This window comes from Megalops cyprinoides, chromosome 13 (assembly GCF_013368585.1).
Source record: "Megalops cyprinoides isolate fMegCyp1 chromosome 13, fMegCyp1.pri, whole genome shotgun sequence".
Taxonomy (NCBI): Eukaryota; Metazoa; Chordata; class Actinopteri; order Elopiformes; family Megalopidae; genus Megalops; species Megalops cyprinoides.
In genome coordinates this window covers 22,586,598-22,605,412 of record NC_050595.1, presented here as the reverse complement: position 1 = coordinate 22,605,412, position 18,815 = coordinate 22,586,598, and the positions used below count along the sequence as shown (strand labels likewise).

Sequence of the window (18,815 nt, the reverse complement as noted above, 5' to 3'; positions counted from 1 at the left end):
CGGAGCCAGTTACCTGGAGAGTCAGCTGGCACATGATGGTGTGATGGCACTGAAACATGAAGCTATGGCCTTTGTGCATCCAACTGAATCTCGGAGACTGGGAGGAGGGAAAGACCGAGAAACAGAGAGGGGGAGAGAGAGAGAGAGAGAGAGAGAGAGAGAGACCAGCTTGACTGATACGCAGTTGTTTATTAAGCACGCTCGTGCAACAGAAAGTTGGTAAAGTTGGAGATGCTACTGTTTATGCATTTACCTGTCAGCTTCCATAAGCAGCCGTACGAGGAAATCTGAACCCATGAATGGACCATAGCTGACTGTGAGTACTGAAATTTATTTTACACTCTTTTGTCGCAAACAAGCTTGAACTCATTATGGTAATTCCTTTCATCCTAGAACCGAATCCACAATATATTCTGGCTTCTATTTTATGTGTGAAAATGTACTGAAAAAAATGTAATTACAGAGGCAAATTAAAGTCTTTTTCATGTCCAAAATGAAATTACATTTCTGAAGAAATTTTGCAGTGTATTTTTCCAGAAACCGAAAAAAATAGATGGCGGAAAAAGTAATTAAAATTGGAATGTAAGTCAACGACAGACGTGCAGATGCTGTCAGATGTATGGAAATTTGGTTCATTTTGTTAGTGGGTAATCAAGTGACAGGGACCAATCATTAACATTGCATGTCGGTTTCTGCAGAGTGACACTGTACTCCCCGCACCTGTCTCAGCCAGCTCATTGAGGGACTCTGCAGCCGGTGTGCCCAGCAGAGAGGGATGTGACACCGTACGCGCTGGCTCGCAGCCGATGTGGAGGAGGCTCGGAATGGCCAAGCGGGGAGCGGCCGTGCTTCTCGTGCTGCTGGGCGTCCTACTCGGAAGAATCCCAGCGGTCAGTGCAGGTGAGGCTGGCGAGCCCTGTGTGTGTTGTCGTACAAATGAACTTACCTACACACTGATGTAATGCTCCCGTCAGTGACTTGGTGAAGACCTCTGTGCCCAATATTGTTTCATTTCAGCCTAAATTTTTCATAAAGTGTTCATTTGGGATCATTGCAGCAGTGTGAGGGTATGTTATATATGTATGGGGTGGCAGTGTAGGATAGTGGTTATGGCGCAGGACTTTTAATTGAAAGGTTGCCGGTTCAATCCCCCACAAGGGCACTGCTGCTGTGCCCTGGGACAAAATACTTAACCCACTCTTGCTTCAGTAACTGAATAGCATTATAAAAAACCAGTACTTGATGTAACTTGCCCTGGATAAGAGCATCTACTAAATGCCAATAATGTGATATGTTTATATTATTGGCATTTAGTAGATATGTTATTGGCATTTAGTAGATTTAGTAGACACACACACACACACACACATATATGTACACTCACACACTGCTATATATCCAATTTACCAACTCCTGTGGAAATGGTGGATGAATGTGACTATGTTCTTGCTTTGTTCCAATTCCTGTTTTTTACTGACGGGCAAACATTGACTGATGTCTGTAGTTTGAACAGGCATCATGCAAGCTTGTCATTTTGGTCTTTTTTTCAGGAAGTGAGAAAGCAGCCCAGAGAGATGCAGTCCTGAAAGAGCTGGTTTCAATTTGGCGGAAAGGAGGGGGGTGGTATTCGCACAGAGAGCAGCCTAACCAAGCCAGTGCACAAGATCAGAAAATCCATACTGCAGTGAGGAACATCGTCGGGGGGCTCAAAACTCTGGGCCTCCTGCCTGCCAAGAGAATAAGCCTGCCATCTCTCAGCAAATCCCTGGACAGGAACCGTCTCTCTGGTTTCCTTTACAATATTTCCATGTACCTGCAGGGGGCGGCAGCGGAGTGGGAAGACGGGCCGCAGTTGACTGACGGGGAGCAGTTCTGGGAGAAACTGCTGTATGCTCTCCTCCAGCCAGAAGGGGGCAGCACCTTTGGACAGTGGGATGGGAAAATTCCACCACCCAGGCCCAGTTTTAGGCTCCAAGATTTCTTCTTGTCGCTCCGGGGCAGCCCGCACTGGGATGGCTTTCTGGGACTGGTCCAAACCATTCTCAGCCTCTCAGAAAGGCAGCCGCCCAGGCCGTTCCTTGCCTTCCTGTCACAGAACTGGAAGACCATTAGTGCCCTGCTTGAGACTGTGCTGCAGGCTCTAGTCAGTGGAACATATGGGCAGGCCAGTGCAGGCCTGCAGGGCTTCATCTGTGTTTTAAAGGGCCGCAACGACTGCGCCTTCAACACGGGCTGGCTGCAGCAGCTCATGAGCTTTTTGGAAACGCGGAACTGGAAACCGATGGTCAATTTGCATCCCGCGGGGGTGAACGGTGACCCGCAGGGAGGCTCCCCTTCTTTCGGGCGCTTCAAACCCTTCAGCATGCTCCCCGGGGCTCTAAAGGAGGAGAACCTGTTCACCAATCAGACGCAGCGTGACGCGGAGGAGCTGGGCGCCATGCAGACCCTCCTCCTCCAGGCGCTGTCAAGGTCCACAGCCGGAGAACGGATGGAGCCGGCGGTCGAGCCGAACCCCGCCCTCCTGCAGGGACTGGACGGCCTCAGACGGGGTCTCCTGCACAGATTGGGCAGCTCTGTGTATGGCAACCTCAGGAGGAAGGTGTCTCGCGTCACTGTGGCGTTGCTGGATGATGTCACCAGCCTGGTGGGCGTACCCCATGCCAGTCGATCAGGAATGTGCTCTGTGGGCAAGTCCTCAATTCTGTCTTTTGAGTACAATTTCATATACTGCCACACCACTCTATTCCCATAATTTACTAGCTTATGTGCTGAACAGCCATACTATAAGTCCAACTATTGAGAAAGTATAAGGAAGCAGTGTATAGTGGTTAGGAAATGGGGTTATAACCCAAAAGATCACAGGTTCAAATCCCATGTGGAGCACTGCTGTTCAAACACTCCAACTCAACATACTCTAATACCCACCTTGACCCCAACCCCTTATAAAATTAAAATTAATTCTGTTGATGAGACAAAATGGGACTTAAATCAGTACATTCACATCTGTCAATGACTTCAAATTCATAATTGTCTTATTGTTCAGCACGCAGATACACGTTACTCTGTATCCTATGGCACGGCTAATCTGCTTTTCCCTTTCAATGCTGGCAGTAACTGAATACCCTGGGTATTGTGTGCCTAGCGATGCTGTTACATCAAGCGCAATTGTTGCCTTACAAAGACCTGAGCTTAATTTTTCCACGATTTAACTGTGAGCCTTATTATGCCCTCTGCCAGTGTCTGTGATTTGTATTATTAAACCGTTTTTTTTTTGTTTTGCTTGTTCTAAAGGTGACCTGAGGCAATTAATTCTGTGGTAAGTCTCAGCGCAAAATTAAACAAACACACAGGGACCCTTCTCAAGGATATTGTATTAAGAAAGCTCCAAAGCACCACTGGTGCTAGTGGATAGTGTTTTTCTAAGAATATCAAACAGATACTCTCACTGTGGACCAATGGGGTTGCAGCGTTGCTGTGTGACACAGCTGCACATTGTATCTCAGTGTGCTCAGATAACAGGCTTTCTCTGTGTAGACCAAGTTTCTCTTTTTCTGATCTGTGTTTCCCATAGTGTAGATTAAAAATGACAAATTACAAACAGACATGGAGGGAAAGAGGAACTATAGTAGTTAACCAAGTGACTGTAGTTAAGTCATGCAGGCCCATTGTCAGTTCCTTGTCTTTTCTGATGTGTGTAGGGGAATCAGGCATAATGTGACTTGGAACGCCCAGGCATTGGGTTTCAGTGCACAGGGGCCCCCCAGCAGACCTCCCTTCATGTCCTGCTCCACCTCTGGGGACGAGGGCAGGGCCTCCAGGCCTCCGCCTCGAGCTCGCAAATCCAGGTCCCTCCTGCCTCACCTGCTGGCAGCGGGAGACAGGGATCACCAAGAGGCGGGCTACCTGGCATCTGCAGAGATCCTGGAGGCGGCCTGCAACGACTCCATCCCCGGGCTGACGGGCGTCTCCAACTTCACCGTCTTCCTTTACTGCAACCTGTTCGACGGGCACAGCGGCGCTCTGGACCCCGACGTGGGTCACGTCGGGCCGGACCTGCACATCACGTGCTCCGACGCGGCCTGGTACCTCTCGGCGGCCGAGGACGACTTTATGTGGGTGCACGTGTGCAGCGAGTTTTTCGCACACGAGTTCAACAACACCGTCTGTGCCAACTCGTCCTTCTGGCTGCAGCGCGCCCACAAGGCAAGAGACATGCATCTGCTTACACCTACACCCTCCCTGCACCTGTCCTTGTATCCAATCTTTCTAAGAACCCATATACTTTTTATTAGAACCAGGGTGTTTTATCTTCATTAAAATGAACCAGCTGGTGCACTTGTCAGCCTCTTCTCTGTTATTACTGCTCCATCTATCACACAGGTTTTAAATTCTGACTCTGCTCTTTTATTATAGGCCGCAGTGACTAAGGACTATCATTACTACAATCAGTCCAGCATTGATGAGCTGTGCGTGCAGCTGTCTGCCGATGCCCCCGGAGGCCCTGGCGCTGATGCCAGCGAGGACTGCCTGGTGCAGCTGGGAGCCCGCTCCTTGAGCGCAGAGGTGTTCAGAAGGTGCTTTCTGCCCAGCAACGTGGCCCTCATCACGGCCCTGTGCGGGAACGAGTCCTCTCCCTTGCCCCAGGAGGGGAGCTGGGCGGCAGAGTACTGCTCCAAAGTTCTCCACAACTCCTCCCGTGTCAACCTCAGCGCCACGGAGACGTGCGACTACAAGAAGTGGGCGGCGGAGTCTTTTGCCAACTCGACCCTCCTGGAGCTCTGCAGGGACAGGGAGGGGTTGTGGGATCACGTCTGCCGCAATGCCACCTTCTACCGCCGGCTGGCTGCGACCAACCCCTTGCTGCTGGACTTCTGCACCACGCAGGGAGCCAAGCCGGAGGGCGCCAAGTGCCTCCTCCAGCGGGTTTTCGACATGCTGCCCGCCCCTTACGACTTTGACACCTCCCAGCTGTGTGTGAACCCCGCCCCCTTCCTGCTGGAGGCGCTGTATAAGCTGAGTCAGTGCGAGGGGCCTGTAGATGAGCGTGTGGGCTGGCTCGGCACGGTCAGCTATGTGCTGCGTGTTCTGGACTTCGTGGTGGGGCTGTCTGCCGGGCTGGAGGAGGGCGAGAGCGAGGTGCGGCAGGGGCTCGGCCAGGCCATCCTGCTCTCCAGTCTCCTTGACAACGCCTCTTTCTGGGCCACCCTTCGGCCCAACGCATCTCTGAGCGTGCTCCAAACGGTGGCCATCTTCCTTAGGAAGGAGCAGAACCCATCTCTCAAGGAGGATCTCCTGAGCTGCTTCAGCGTACGTGTGTTTGTGTGTGTGTGTGTGTGTGTGTGCGTGCGTGCGTGCGTGCGTGCGTGCGTGTGTGTGTGGGAGTTTGAGATCAAATTTTTCACTCATAACCAAAAGGCATCCTAGAATGATAAACCACAGCCAGCTGACTGTGGAGAGATATAGTATTTTGGGTGTGAATGAATGGTTGAATCCCATGAAGGATGGTTGTCTTGTTTTATCTCTGTCCTCTTCAGTGCAGGCTTTAAGCCAGAGGTACAAAGGGTTGTTCGAGCAGCATTGTTGATTAAGACAGTTAGTCACAGATAATAATAGAGTGCACAGGGCAAACATCACTAAGATGTATTTGAGGTAAAACCAGACCCAAAGGGGTTCAGTTCCAGAACCATTCCATTCCAGTTCCATTCTACAGGATGTCAGTAGTGCTCCACACTCTCTAGGTCTCTAGACTGTTGTTGCATGTATAATAAATATAAAAATGATATTGTGGGGAATGATAAAAATAATGTTGTGGGTATATACAAAATAAAAATGATATTTTATATACTCACAATATCCATTTAAATAAAACAAATATATATTTATATGCCCATACAAAAATAATATTGTGGGTAATCATAGAACCACTTTTTTATTATTCTTGTAAATTAGGTTTAGGTACAGCAACTTAAACTGCAGAGTGCTGTATTGTTTCAGGTTTTGAATACATTGTCAAAGTGCCAAGCAGCACTGTGAAAGTAACCTCTTCCCGCTCCCTCTCAGCCTGTACTGTGGGACCTAATCCAGAGAGAAGACAACTCCTCTGCCCTCAGAGTCCTCCTCCAGGTACATGCTGCTTTATTTATTAGCATAGCAGATGTTATCCAAGGCAGCCAACACAGGTTACCTTAGTACATATTATCCATTTATAGGGCTGGATCATTTACTGAAGCAGCTGTGGTTAAAGCTATGTGGGTGTTACTCCCCATCTTGGAATCAAACCTACAGCATACCGGTTGCAAGTCCAGTTTCTTAATCACTGTGCCACACTGTGTGTAAGCAGGTTAGGTATGGATTTGGTTAATGACAGTATGGATTTGGTTATGTCATGGATTTGGTTATGTCATATTCCACCTATCACTACGTGTCACTGTGATTTAGTATTTTTTGTATTGTATTCCCGATCTTGTGGTTTGTCTTTTCCATGTGAAGTAGCAGTGTTGTCTGTCTGTCTGTCTGTCTGCCCAGGAGTACCTTCAGATGCCCAGAGAGAGCATTCGCACTATGCTGATGTCAGCAGAAAAAGATGCGGTGAAAAGGTTCCTGTCGCACATGCATCAGAGCTGGGACCAGCTGCAGGTGGAAACTACACAGGTAAATAAAGAAACCGCCGTTGCACGCTGTGTAACTAATGCAGAAGGGGTACCATGTCACAGCAATCTGAATCACAGAGTCACTACAAATACAGCAACGTGTAACGTGAGTGTTGATGGATACTATAGAGATACAAGTCTCTTCAGTATTGTTATGCACTGGCTATCAAAATGCATTATTCGCCTGACATATGATTGCTGACCAAATTGTGACATCATACATGATGCCACACATATAACAAATCATGTGGCTGTACATCCCATGTTGTATTTACAGCAGTGCAGAGTTGCAGCAGGTTCCTAAGGGTCTATTCACATATGTTTTTGCAATATTGTCAGGCAGCTTTGACGGCCAATTCCTAAACTTCAGTTCTCTCCCTGGTGAATCATGCTTTCACTCTGCTGGCACACCGACAACTGGCATTATCCTGCTCTTCCAAAACGTTCTGCCTCAGCTAATCCTAGGAAAGGCTTCAAATTAATTGTGCAGTTCAGGTTTTGGCCAGTGTATGCATGCATTTGTGTAAGTAGTGAATAGTTATGCCAGTGGAAGACATGAAATATCACCATGAGAAAAGTTTAAATTCTGTGTGGTTAACTGTGTGAAAGCCACATGGAGATTTTGTTTTGTTGGGCTAAACATGCTTTGCTTTGACCAATGATGTCACCTACAGGTATCTCAGCAGGAACAGCAGGCCATGGAGACAATGACCGCCGCCTTCATCCACAAGTTCCCACGCGTCACCCCCGACCTCTTCGTCGACCTCTCTCAGTTCATCCCCTTCATGTCTGTCTCTGATATCATGAGCTTCCCAGCCTCCTTGATGGCCAATGACAGTGTGTGAGTGCATTGTGGGCAGCAGTGTGGCATAGTGGTAAGGAGCAGGACTCATAACTGAAAGGTTGCTGGTTCACCCTGCAGGGGTACTGCTGTTATACCTTTGGGCAAGGTATTTGAGACACAATTGCCTCAGTAATATCCAGCTGTATGATTATATATGATTGTAGCCTATGTTAGTCGCTCTGGATAAGAGCTTCTGCTAACTGACAATAATGTAATGTAATGTCATGTGACTGATATATGTTTTTTTTAAACTGAGCCCCTGTGATATTTCAGGTTGATGGCTATCCGTGACCACAGCTCCGACATGAAGTCTCAACAGAAGAGGGCTTTTGTCAAGAGGCTCCTGCAGTCTCATGCACTGGGAGAGGTCCCCTCCTGGCCACCGTACTTCCTGAGTTCCATCCTGCCCTTGCTCCCACACTTACCCATCTGCCACTTCCAGCAGCTCACATCGCAGCAGGTCAGTGACTGGCATCCAGAGGTCATAGTGCTGTTAGTGGCTACACCACCGATGACAGTCAAGTGCAGATTATAGCTTTAGGTGTGCAAGCTGGTGTTTAAGAAAGATTTGATCTCCCCATCTGTAGCTCAGCCCCCTGGTGGAGGTGTTGGGGAACAGCAGCTTGGAATCCATAAGGGGGCGCCACATCCTCCGCACAGTCTTCACCAAGAAGATGAACCTTACCAGCAATGATCTTTTGAGGTATGGTGAGCTCAATGAGAATATACATTCTGTGTTTTTTTTTCACCGCACATCTTTATATTGATCAAATTATATTGATTAAATTAGTCAGCTCGGTATGTATCACACTGAAAGTTCTGCTATAAGTATCGTGAGCTGCTGGTTGATTTGGAACAATTTTGAAGACGTATGGTCTTAAACAGAATATTCACAGCTAGCAATGCAGCACAGATGGCAACGGGACCTCATGCAACCATCTGAAACCTCCCAGGCTGAGGACAGAAGGAAGGCAGGAGAATTATGATAGAGAATCTGTGTTTTTACTTTCTGCTGCAGGCTTGGGGTTTTATTGTGTTACCTGAGCCCAGAGGATGTGCATGTGCTTCTGTCAACCTCCCCACTCTCACAAGTTCTATGGCAGCGTCTGGCGCTGTGTGTAACTGAAGGCCTCACCAGTGCCTCTGGCAGGGTAAGTACAACCCTGTCTGTTCACTTTCTCCCTCTAAATGTATTTCTCTCTGTGATGTCTGGTGTATTCTGACTTCTTTTTCCCCCTTTCCACTCGCTCAAACCATCCCTGGACGTGTACACTGGGATCGGTGCTGGTATTCACACTGGGGTGTCCTCCACACAGCTGTCTCATTGGCTCATTCTGGCTGTGAGGGCCCTGAACAGCAGCGCCCTGAGCTCACCAGCACTGACATCACTACGCGGGCTTCTTCCCCAGCTAGGAGCCTCCTTCCTGCAGCCGCTCCCCTTGCCCCAAGTCCTGGACCTCCTCTCTCAGCCTGGCCTGTCCAGGTATCCCCCTGCGCAGGTAGGCACAGCTTAACACTGCCTCTCTGCACCTGAAACACGAGCTGCAGCAGAGCGCGTGCTAACTTTGCTTTGCAGCTGCAGGATGTCTTCATCATGCAGTTCTGTGGTGCCGAGATGGAGGAGAAAACACGCCGCTGCCCTGTGCAATCTATATCAGTGATTTTACAGCAGGCAGGTGCATTGAGAGGCAATGGTGTGGAGCACTGGCTGGAGCTCATTTCTTGTCACCCGCGGCCAGTGGTTTGGAACTCTGGGTGATGCACTGCCTCACCCGGAGTCAGGTACTTAACTCAGACTGCCGCGAGAAAAAGACCCAGCTGTGAAAACGGGACAGATTATAAGCACCACTGGCAGTTTCTGAGCTTGAAATGGAGGAGCCTGAAATATCGCCTTCAAAGTGATCATGTCCAACGGCCTTTTTGTTTGTTGGACACTGCGTACTAATCGGCACAGTTTTTCCTAACTCTATCTTGTGGTAGCCTTCTTTTTCTTCAAATCATGTAATGATGCAACATTTGAACATATCCACTGACTGTTCCAATATATGGATCAATTTACTGTCCATTGTCTGTGTTCCTAACCAGAGCGTGTTGTTATGATATAGCATGAACATGTTGATGATATAAAGATCCGTTAATCTATGCAGATGCAGCACTGTTCAGGCACATGGCAATGCGGATTTTCTGTGTTGTCTCTGTTAGCCTTTGCTCTGCTTCACCCTCAAAGCCTATGTGACGCGTATAAAACATTTCTGAACTATTTACCCGTTTAAGTTAAAAATGTTGTCTTTGCAGCGATCAAAATTGATATCAGTTTACTGAATTCTGTATTAGCTAAGTGCTCTATTACTCTCCACAAGCCACAACTAAGAAAAAAGGAATTACGTGCCGCTGAGTATGGATTATTCAGCTAACTGACGTGCTTATTAATCAAGCAAAACAAATGGAAACCGGTGGAGAAAAAGAATCAGTTCAAAGGTAAAATTTCTGGCTAATCTATTTCGAGTTTGAGAGCTGGCACTGATGAGCCCTGTCGGTTTTCTTGGGTAAGGGCAGCAGCTTGCGAATCAATGGGCATAACCCAGCCACAGTGACCTGTCTGACTCAGCACGTGTTTGCTTTATCCTCTCAGGCTTTCCAAGTATTATCCAGGATTACACAACATACAAATGTAAGTAATGTTGCTTTTTAATCACGTCAACATTGCATCAACTACTGTTTTTTTTTTTTCAAACAAGGAAACACATGTTTCATTGGAATAGAAGGTTCATGCTGTATAAAGACAATACAAACCACAGACATTTCTACATTTCTGACTTCTGTTTGATTACAGAAAACCGTGCTCAATTTAGATATACGCACAGCAACAGTGGGCTTTCCCTACAGAGACAAGCAACAACACTGCCGTCTCTCCCACTAGACAGCAGCAATCCCCTAAGGACTAAAGTGGAAAATATTATGAAAAGTCAGTCTTGCATTTGGTGAACTGCAATGCACCAGTGTGGTAGCTGCATTTCCATTGAGATATAAACATTTGGCAGATGCCCTTATCCTGAGAGTCCTACATAGAAAATGTACAAAAATGCATGTGATAAGGCCACATGAACTCTACATACAGAAGTCAGACCAAACCTGTCCATGCATTGATTGATTACACCAAGTTATAATAGCCAGTGCCATTCTGCATACGAATTAAATACTACAGTGATAATGTAGCTAAGTCTGTTTCTGTTCTAGTATCATTTCAGTTGCTATAGTTTACAGTGGCCTAATTGAGCGTTCTAAATATTCTCTCCTCTCTCCAGCTCAGCATGGATACATTGTGCCAGCTGAAGCCTGTGCTCCTGGGTTTGTCTCCCGATGTCCTGAGGGCCCTGTCTGTGTCCGAGCCCGGGGACACGTCCTTCTGTCGGTGTTGGAGCCCCCTGCTGGCCGAGCTGCGCCCCGCACACAGAGCCCTGCTGTATGGCGCTCTACAGCAGGTGCAGCACAACGCTGTCGCTATGCTTGTACAGTACAGTTGTACAGTTTCTTTGTAATGCTCATTAGCAGCCTGCTAACCAGCCGAAAGGTGCATTTCTGTCACCTACTGTTCTGGAGAATGTTACACACCGGAAATCCTTACAGGCTATTCGCTAAACCTGTGGAAAGTAAAGAAATCTTCAACCCCTTGTACACAGTCCTAAATGCCTCCTATGCTTCCAGCATTTGCTGGTGTAATCCCCACCCAAATGTAGTCATTGCATTGGAGGCCTTATCAATTTTGTGCTCCTTTGGTATTGTCGTTGGGTTGACATAGAGGTTAAAGAGCAGGGCGTGTAACTGTAATGTTACAGGTGTAATTTCTAGGTGGGGCATTGCCGTTGAGCTATTGTCTTAGTCTTAATTGCCTCGGTAAATATTAAACGGCACAAATGGATGTCAAACGTAAGTTACGTGTATAAGTTGCCAGGAAGATAAATGATGTAATGGAAATAGATTTTGTCATTTCTGTCTATAATACATATGCAGTCTTTGCAAGTGATTGCTGAATCCGTGCTATCCTTGTCTGTGAAGGCCTTGGACGCAAACGCGGTGAACATGACCTCGCAGATGTGGTGCCTTCTGCCTTTCGTGTCCCTGAGGAAACTAACGTCAGAATTAGACGGAGCCGCAGTCCTGAGAGACCTCACGCTCTACAAACACCTGCCCTGGTCCCCCCAGCAGGTGCGGCGTTAACCCCTGCCTGCCTCTTTTTTTTCCGCTCCGTGGTGCAAACTGTCCCCCTTGCTGCTGGCAGGGACACAGTCCCGGCGCTGTCGGTCGAGGGGTGAAAAATAAAGTCGACAACAAAGATGGTGTCACTTTGACTGTTCGCGCCAGCCGCCGCTTGAAAAAAGCCTCTCAGTAAATCAATACTCCACATCCTTCCATTGCCATCAAACAAATTGGTTCGCTGTTGTATAATAAGAAAGGGGGTATGAATTAATAATGTCTAGCTTTAGAGAGATTTTGTCACAACAAAGGGCATATTAAATTCCTATAACCAGAGGCCCACCCTCTGCCGCCTATCTGCTTTTCCACGCAGGCTCAGTTACTTTTCAAGAAGATCCTTCAGACCGAAAACATCACAAGAGAAACTGTTGAGTAAGTGAAACTGAGTGCCGTCTCCCCTCCCTTTGGAGCGATGATTGGGGTCACTTCTGCTGTATAATCAGCGAGGGAAACTTTTGGGGTGTAGATCTCGCTGTGTGAATCTCCTGCGACTCTTTTACACTCTGGTAATTAACCCCGCTGTTCAATATTAAATGCACCGCGGCAGCTGCTTGTGCTGTAGCAGGCACATAACGAAGAGAGGGCCTTTCATAACAGCCCTTTTGCATTCTATTTGAAAAATAAAGCAAAAGGTTAAGATGAAAAGGGAGGAAAAAAATCAATTTTTGCAAACCTGACATGAATGTCTGTTCTGTTTCAATGCTTTGCTGTGTCTTTTTTATTTCTGTCTATCCGTGATTTCATTAACTAGGGCACACAACTTATTTGCTGGATAGTTTGTTTTACCAACTAAACAATATGATATTACACCGCAATTCTGCAAAACCACGTCTTTAAATGAAATAATGAGCTGTTGGCGGTAGACCTTCAGACCTTGTCTGGCACATTATGTTTTTCCCTTGTTCTTTTCTGTCTGCAGAAGCCTGGGCCGCATTGCTGGTGGCATGAGCTGTGACTGGCTGCGGCTCTGGGCCAATGAGTCGGACTTCTCTGAGCTGCTGCGATTCGTCAGTGAGCTGCCAGGAGAAATGCGGCCAGCTCTGGTTAGGATGTGCAGGCATTTATACTCAGCTCTCTGGCTCAGCTCCTCTCCTTCTCTCTTTAAATCTTCACCTTCACCTTCAGTATTTAGAAATCCCGTATCCTTTTCAGCCTTTTGGGTTTTTTTCAAGAGTATGAGTCACATTTTGTAATGAATTTTACATGTCATGAATAGTTTGTCTCAGTCATTCATTTTACATTATCTACACTTCAGTGTGCGCACCATTCTAGAGCATGGCAGGATTTGCGTTAAAACCTCTTCATTTTCTGCATGATCTCTAATTAGAGTGTGTGTATGCAGCGATAAAGACTCCAGACTGTTCCGAGTGCCAAAAGCATAGAAACACTCTCAAAAACATCCTCACAGGAGGGAAGGTTGTTTTTGTCTCTCTGACAGCCATCCTCTCATCCTTTGCAGAGAAAATGTGTCATTGAGGAGCTTCAGAAAAGACCCGAGACGGATCTGAACGTTCTCTCCCCGTCATTCTCTGCAGGATTACCGTGAGATAACCTTTCCGTCAATCCTTTTGTTAATGCAGAAACCCTTCTCCTGTATCCTACTTTGCTGTCTTTTTTTTCGTCTGCATCCCATCAACGAGTCACTTGGGAGCCGTGTCTTTGCTGTTCCCCAGGGTGAAGATGATTGAGAGTCTCTCCAATGTTTCGCTTGTAGCGGTTGTGGACTTCGTCAGGCAGAACTTCACCTACTTCCTGCGGCTGCCCCGGCACAAGCAGACAGCCCTGGCTGAACAGGCGCTCTCTGTCCTGGTGAGGGCAGTGTTTCTCTGTGAAGTCGAGTCTCGCGCTCCCCCTAATTCTCTGCTTGCCGCTGCTGGCAAAATGCCCAATCAATTTCTTTAATATAGAGAGCAGGCGCTTTGCCCACTGTGGACAAAGCAAACCTATGGACCAATTTTATGATTGAAGTCTCTTTCCCCTGTGACAGCGCTTTGCTTTATCTGTTCATAAGGCAGGATGAGTCACAACCAAGATTCTTTTAAGACATAATTTTGATCTTACACTTCTTTGATTCAAAGGGGGGACTCTTATCAATTAATGTGATGAATTTGCCAGAAAAGAATAACACACGGCAGAGTCCCATTGCGTGCCATCTGTGGGTTGCGTGGCCTGCTGCAGGGCACCGCCAGGTCAGCAGGGCGGCACCGGTGAGGCAGAGCAACAAGCTGTTCATTCACAGATCTGGGAACTGTTCTCGTAGGGCATCGCCCAGGAGGAGGGCATCTTTGGGACAGCTCTCGACCTCTTGGGTCCCCTCCTGCCGTTCCTGGACAGGGAGACGCTTGGGCAGGTGGACCGAGAGGCTCTGAGACTGCGCCTGGAGGACCTAAAGGGGTACTGCTTGCCTCAGGACGTCCTGACGGAGATTGCCAGGGTGCTTACGGACAGGGGCTTGTTTGGGTGAGACAGCTCTGTCTCCCTTTCAGACACAGCTAACAGAAAAAAGAGCTAGTGGTCGGCTAATATCATTCTTGGCACACCTTAACCTCTGCCGCTTTGCTTATGTGTGTTAATATGTGCTGCAGTGAGCCTTCCTCCTGGACTGTGGGGGAGGTAGAACATGCCAGCAGGCTAGTGTTTGCTCTTTCACCTCAGCAGATCGCCTCACTCCCCCTGGTGAGCATAATCACTGTATGTTTACCTATATCTGTATCCGCTGGCGTGATTTCAGTAGGCAGCGTAGTAGCCTCCCGGCGCGAGCTAACGTGTATGTATTGATCAGGACGTTCTTGGCCCCGAGACTGTGGAGCAGATCCTGCAGGGCCAGAGGAGCTGGGAGGACAGTGAAGTGGGCGGGGCGTGTCGGCGCATGCAGGGGCTGAGGGAGAAGAGCGAGAGTCTGCTGCGTGGGGTTGTCCGGAGGAGGGGCCGGAGGAGGAGAGGTGAGGACACACCTGTCCTGACTATATACATCTACATTGTCATATATTGCATTCATTCAGCATCCAGCACAAAAGAACAGAAGTATATCCATTCAAGTTGAATGAGCAACAGTGTCAGACCAGGATAACAACAGTCCCAGACTAGTGATTGTGAGCATAACAGTTTTCAAGCCCCACCACAAGTTAAATTGTGCAACCTGACTAGAACCTAAAGGAAGCCAAATATACACACTACCAAACATCAGTCACTAGATCACAGAATCCAAAACACATTGTGATACTGCACTTAAAATAAACAGCAAGTGATAAAAGTAATACAAGTAGCAGGTGTTAGAGGGTGGGGATTGAGGTGGAGCCGAGATGCAGCCTGAAGAGTTGGATCTTCGGTCTGTGTTGGAAAACGGCCAGTAATTCTGCTGTCCTGAGCCTTGCAGGAAGTTCATTCCACCACTGAGGGACCAGTACAGGCAGGGATCATGTGTGAGAGGAGTGATTGTCATCATGTAAATGTACATCAGGCAAATTATTGAACCTAATATAATATAGTTTAAGGGAGGTGTTAACATATGTTGTGTGCGCTGTGGTGCACTGTGGTGACAGAACATGACGTTGCTTTGGTGAAACCCTTGGCCCCTCCTTGATTGGTGAGTTTTAATTCTCTCCTCGCTTAACTGTCCTGTTTGGCCGGGCAGAACCCATCCCGAGCTGCGCAGACATCAAGGGGACGTTCCCGTCGGCGTGGAGGGCGGCCCAGCTGGGACGGATGGGGGAGGGCGAGCTGGAGCAGTGCGCGGAGGATCTGGGTCAGGACGGGTCCCTCAGCCCCGAGCAGCGGCGGACGCTGTGGTCCAAACTCAGACGGGTCAGTCCGCTCTCCCGGCACGCCTCTGCAAACTTCTGAGCGACGCCTTTGAAACCCCATATCAGGCAGAACAGCTTGCCGACGCGGTCAGCGTGAAGCGAGACTGAAGTGAGAGTAGTGAGTGGCAGAAAGCAACGGGGTTGTTTTACTTTTTTTTTCTCCTCAGTCTTACGCTCCAGTGAAAGCCCTGAGGCCGGAGCAGATCCTGGAGCTGGGCTGCATCGTGACTGAGATGAGCGAAAGGGAGCTGCAGGAGGCTAACCTGACCAACCTGGGGGTGGTGGCCCATCTGGGGGCGCTGACAGAGTGGAACCCAAAGAAGGTGACCAGAGTTGTAGAGTCCCTAAAATTGGTGTTTTGAGCCACGGGATTCACTTGCACACAAACAGGGGGCAGCTGTGTGACACTGCGCTCTTTTTGACTGCCGTTTTGTTTCAGATGAGAGCAGCCGTGCTGAGCTTCCTGCGCAGAAGCAGGCGGAAGCCGCAGGAGCTCGGAGGGACGGAGATGGCATCTCTCGGGCATCTGCTCTGTGGTCTCACCTCCGCTGAAATCCAGCGCCTGGACCCCTACCAGCTCAGGTCAGGCAGACAACGTTAGATACAGGAAAAGAATTAAAAATGTTTCCAGTACTTGACACATCCCAGTCACTCTAAAATCACATAGACATACACCTGGTTTTCACACGGCCCCTTCTGCTCGTCCTTCGCTGGATCAGCCTGGCCGTCCTGTTCCTGAGGGATCTCGCCCTGCCGTGCACTGAGCAGCAGCTGGAGGCCCTGACCGCCTGGCTCTCCCACCCCCTGGCCTTCGGGCCGGTCAGCAGCTGGGGCCCCGAGGTCTTCACGGAGATTGGAACGTTAGCAGGTACGGGGTCGCAAACATGTCCGGTGAGTGACATCATCAGACAGGAACCCAGATGAGTAACGAGCTGTGTCCTTCTCTAGCGGGGCTACCGGACATGGTGCTCTCTGCTCTGGTGAAGGAACAGATGGAGGGTCTGACACCTGCAGCTATCGCCCTGATTCCCCCCAGCAAGCTGGCGGTGAGCCCTCTCTCCCCCTCCAGCAGGGTTCATTGTAACTCTGAGACCTTGTTACTAGACATTATGATAATAGTGTAATAATATGATGAAATAATATGTAAGGTTTGTTTATATTCATGTGTTGAACATGCAGAGGAGGAAACTAAATTTACATGACTGGTGAGTTTTGTGTGCTTACATTGCTAAAAGAAAATATAATAATGATGTAATAATATGATGAAATAATATGTAAGCTATGTGTATAATGTTAAATTAAATTTAGAAGGTCTGAGGTTTTTGTGTCTGTACACTGCTAAAAAATGTTGCTCCAGTAAGTCTCAAAGCTCAGACAGGCAGTAATTGTTTTACAGCAGCCGTATGTTTGCCACTACAAGACTTGTGCTTCTGTCTCCAAAAAAATGCCACTGCGACTGAGCATTATTGAGCTGAAGGGATTTGTTGGCCAGGGCCCCCTCTAGGAGTTCTCCAGCAAAAAGGTCTCCATGGCAACGGACCTGATTCTCCAGCAGGCTGAGAAGTGGAGCCTGCAGTGGGATGGAGCCCGGCTGTTTGATACTCATTAATATAACACAGCGGCTCTCCCAGCCATTTCACTGCACCTTTTGGTCAGTGTTGCATATACAAATCCTACCCACTTGTCTTGTGCATTGCGAGTGTAAATGAGTCCTTGAAACAGGTGGCTCTATGGGTGATCCCAGGGAATTGTGGGAACTTCAAGCCCATAATTACACATACATGTAATTCCTACTCCTAATTCCTGCTACGTCCTACTAGATCAGCACTGCATTTGCAACATTGGCTTGGTTTGGCCTGTTTGAGAGCATCACAGAGGAAGGACCTTAGATGTAGATATAGATAATTTACAGTAATCATACCTGACCCAGACACAAATAGGAAAAACCAGGGCTTCCTGTTTGAGCTGCGGTATGAGTTGGGTGTAGTTGTAAATACTGTGGCCATCTGTGACCGCCTACTGCCTCCTGTCCTTCGCCCAGGTGGTGTTTAGCGTAACCCAGCTATCTTGGCTCAGCCTGGAGCAGGCCTCCGCCGTGACGGAGGAACAGTGGACCGAGCTGGGCAGCGAGCAGAGACAGGCCGTGGTGCGCGCGCTGTACGAGGGGGAAGTCATTCAGGAGCACAGGGGTAAGACGTAAACACAGCCAGAAGGAACGGGTGCAGTGATTTGATCAACTAGGTCAACTAAGGCCTACAGAGAGACATTATGGAGTGTGATGTTTTCATTTTCAAGTGTAGGCCCATGGGATGCAATGTCAATGAAACTGTTAACTGAGTTTTCAGAACTGTGGAAACCAATTCTGCATTGCATCTTCATGTGTCTCACTCAGGGCTGATCAGCTAGTTATGCTGTGTTTGTTTTCCGCAGGGAGAAACTGGGCCCCTTCGATGTGGTCGGCAGAGAGCCTCTCTGTGTGGTTAACGCCTCTGTGCTGTATATTATGCCATCTCTTATAAAACAGCAGCATCACAAGCACCTGTTTGTGTTTATTTGCTCTTTGTCCTTTATGGAATTATTACATTTATAATGAAAAATAAACACAACATTTTTATCAGTGTTCCTGTTTTCTTCCTGAAATAAAGCCCTTGCTCTGTCTCATGATATCTGAGGCAGTACCATCCATTATCGCACACACGGCTGGCTATACGAGTCTGTTGAATGTGCAGCCTTATCAGTTATTTCACTATCTTAGTCATTAATCACATTAGCAAGGAGAGAACACGTTTGATTGAAACTGTAGACGATGATCAGATTGCTCTGAATTTTTAAGATAAAGCGCAGCACCTAGACGGAGCATCGGTATGTGATTTCTGCCGTTCCTACATGATTAAAACAGCATTCTTCAATGTCTGAATGTTCACAGTGAGGAGTTTTGACATCATGGTCACATGACTGGGAAGCCAGTATGCTATGCTCCTTCCAGTGCTGTAGGGTACAGAAAATGGCTCGGTTACCATGGTGACCACATTAGTCTTGGTGAAATAGCAGTTCAGAGCATTTTCTATCTTTGGACGAAAAATGCTGTCAAAACAAGGGAATTAGATCTGGGTACACAGATACAGTTTAATGATTATGGGGGAGAAAGAAAAACCTGTCTCTCGGTATTTAATAACTGTTATTCTAAATTATTATATTACTGGTGTTTCAGATACCCCTTTGGTATGATTTCATTTAAGGCTGAGACATTTACACAGATATCTG

General features: G+C 47.9%; 1 protein-coding gene across 1 annotated transcript; it reads left to right on the top strand.

The window, feature by feature from the left end:
* Window positions 1–824: 824 nt before the first annotated feature.
* Window positions 825–18,402, top strand: LOC118788339 (stereocilin). The gene is made up of 30 exons (XM_036544300.1): window positions 825–900; window positions 1,551–2,687; window positions 3,292–3,316; window positions 3,699–4,203; window positions 4,414–5,307; window positions 6,061–6,123; window positions 6,526–6,651; window positions 7,325–7,491; window positions 7,768–7,954; window positions 8,082–8,197; window positions 8,513–8,645; window positions 8,811–8,993; window positions 10,127–10,165; window positions 10,800–10,976; window positions 11,551–11,700; window positions 12,062–12,120; window positions 12,668–12,791; window positions 13,208–13,290; window positions 13,422–13,557; window positions 14,009–14,208; window positions 14,334–14,424; window positions 14,531–14,690; window positions 15,383–15,552; window positions 15,719–15,874; window positions 15,991–16,133; window positions 16,271–16,419; window positions 16,500–16,597; window positions 17,593–17,740; window positions 17,982–18,025; window positions 18,385–18,402. The coding sequence occupies exons 1-30, from the start codon at window positions 825–827 to the stop codon at window positions 18,400–18,402; spliced, it is 5,757 nt and encodes a 1,918-aa protein (XP_036400193.1).
* The last annotated feature ends 413 nt before the right edge of the window (window positions 18,403–18,815 follow it).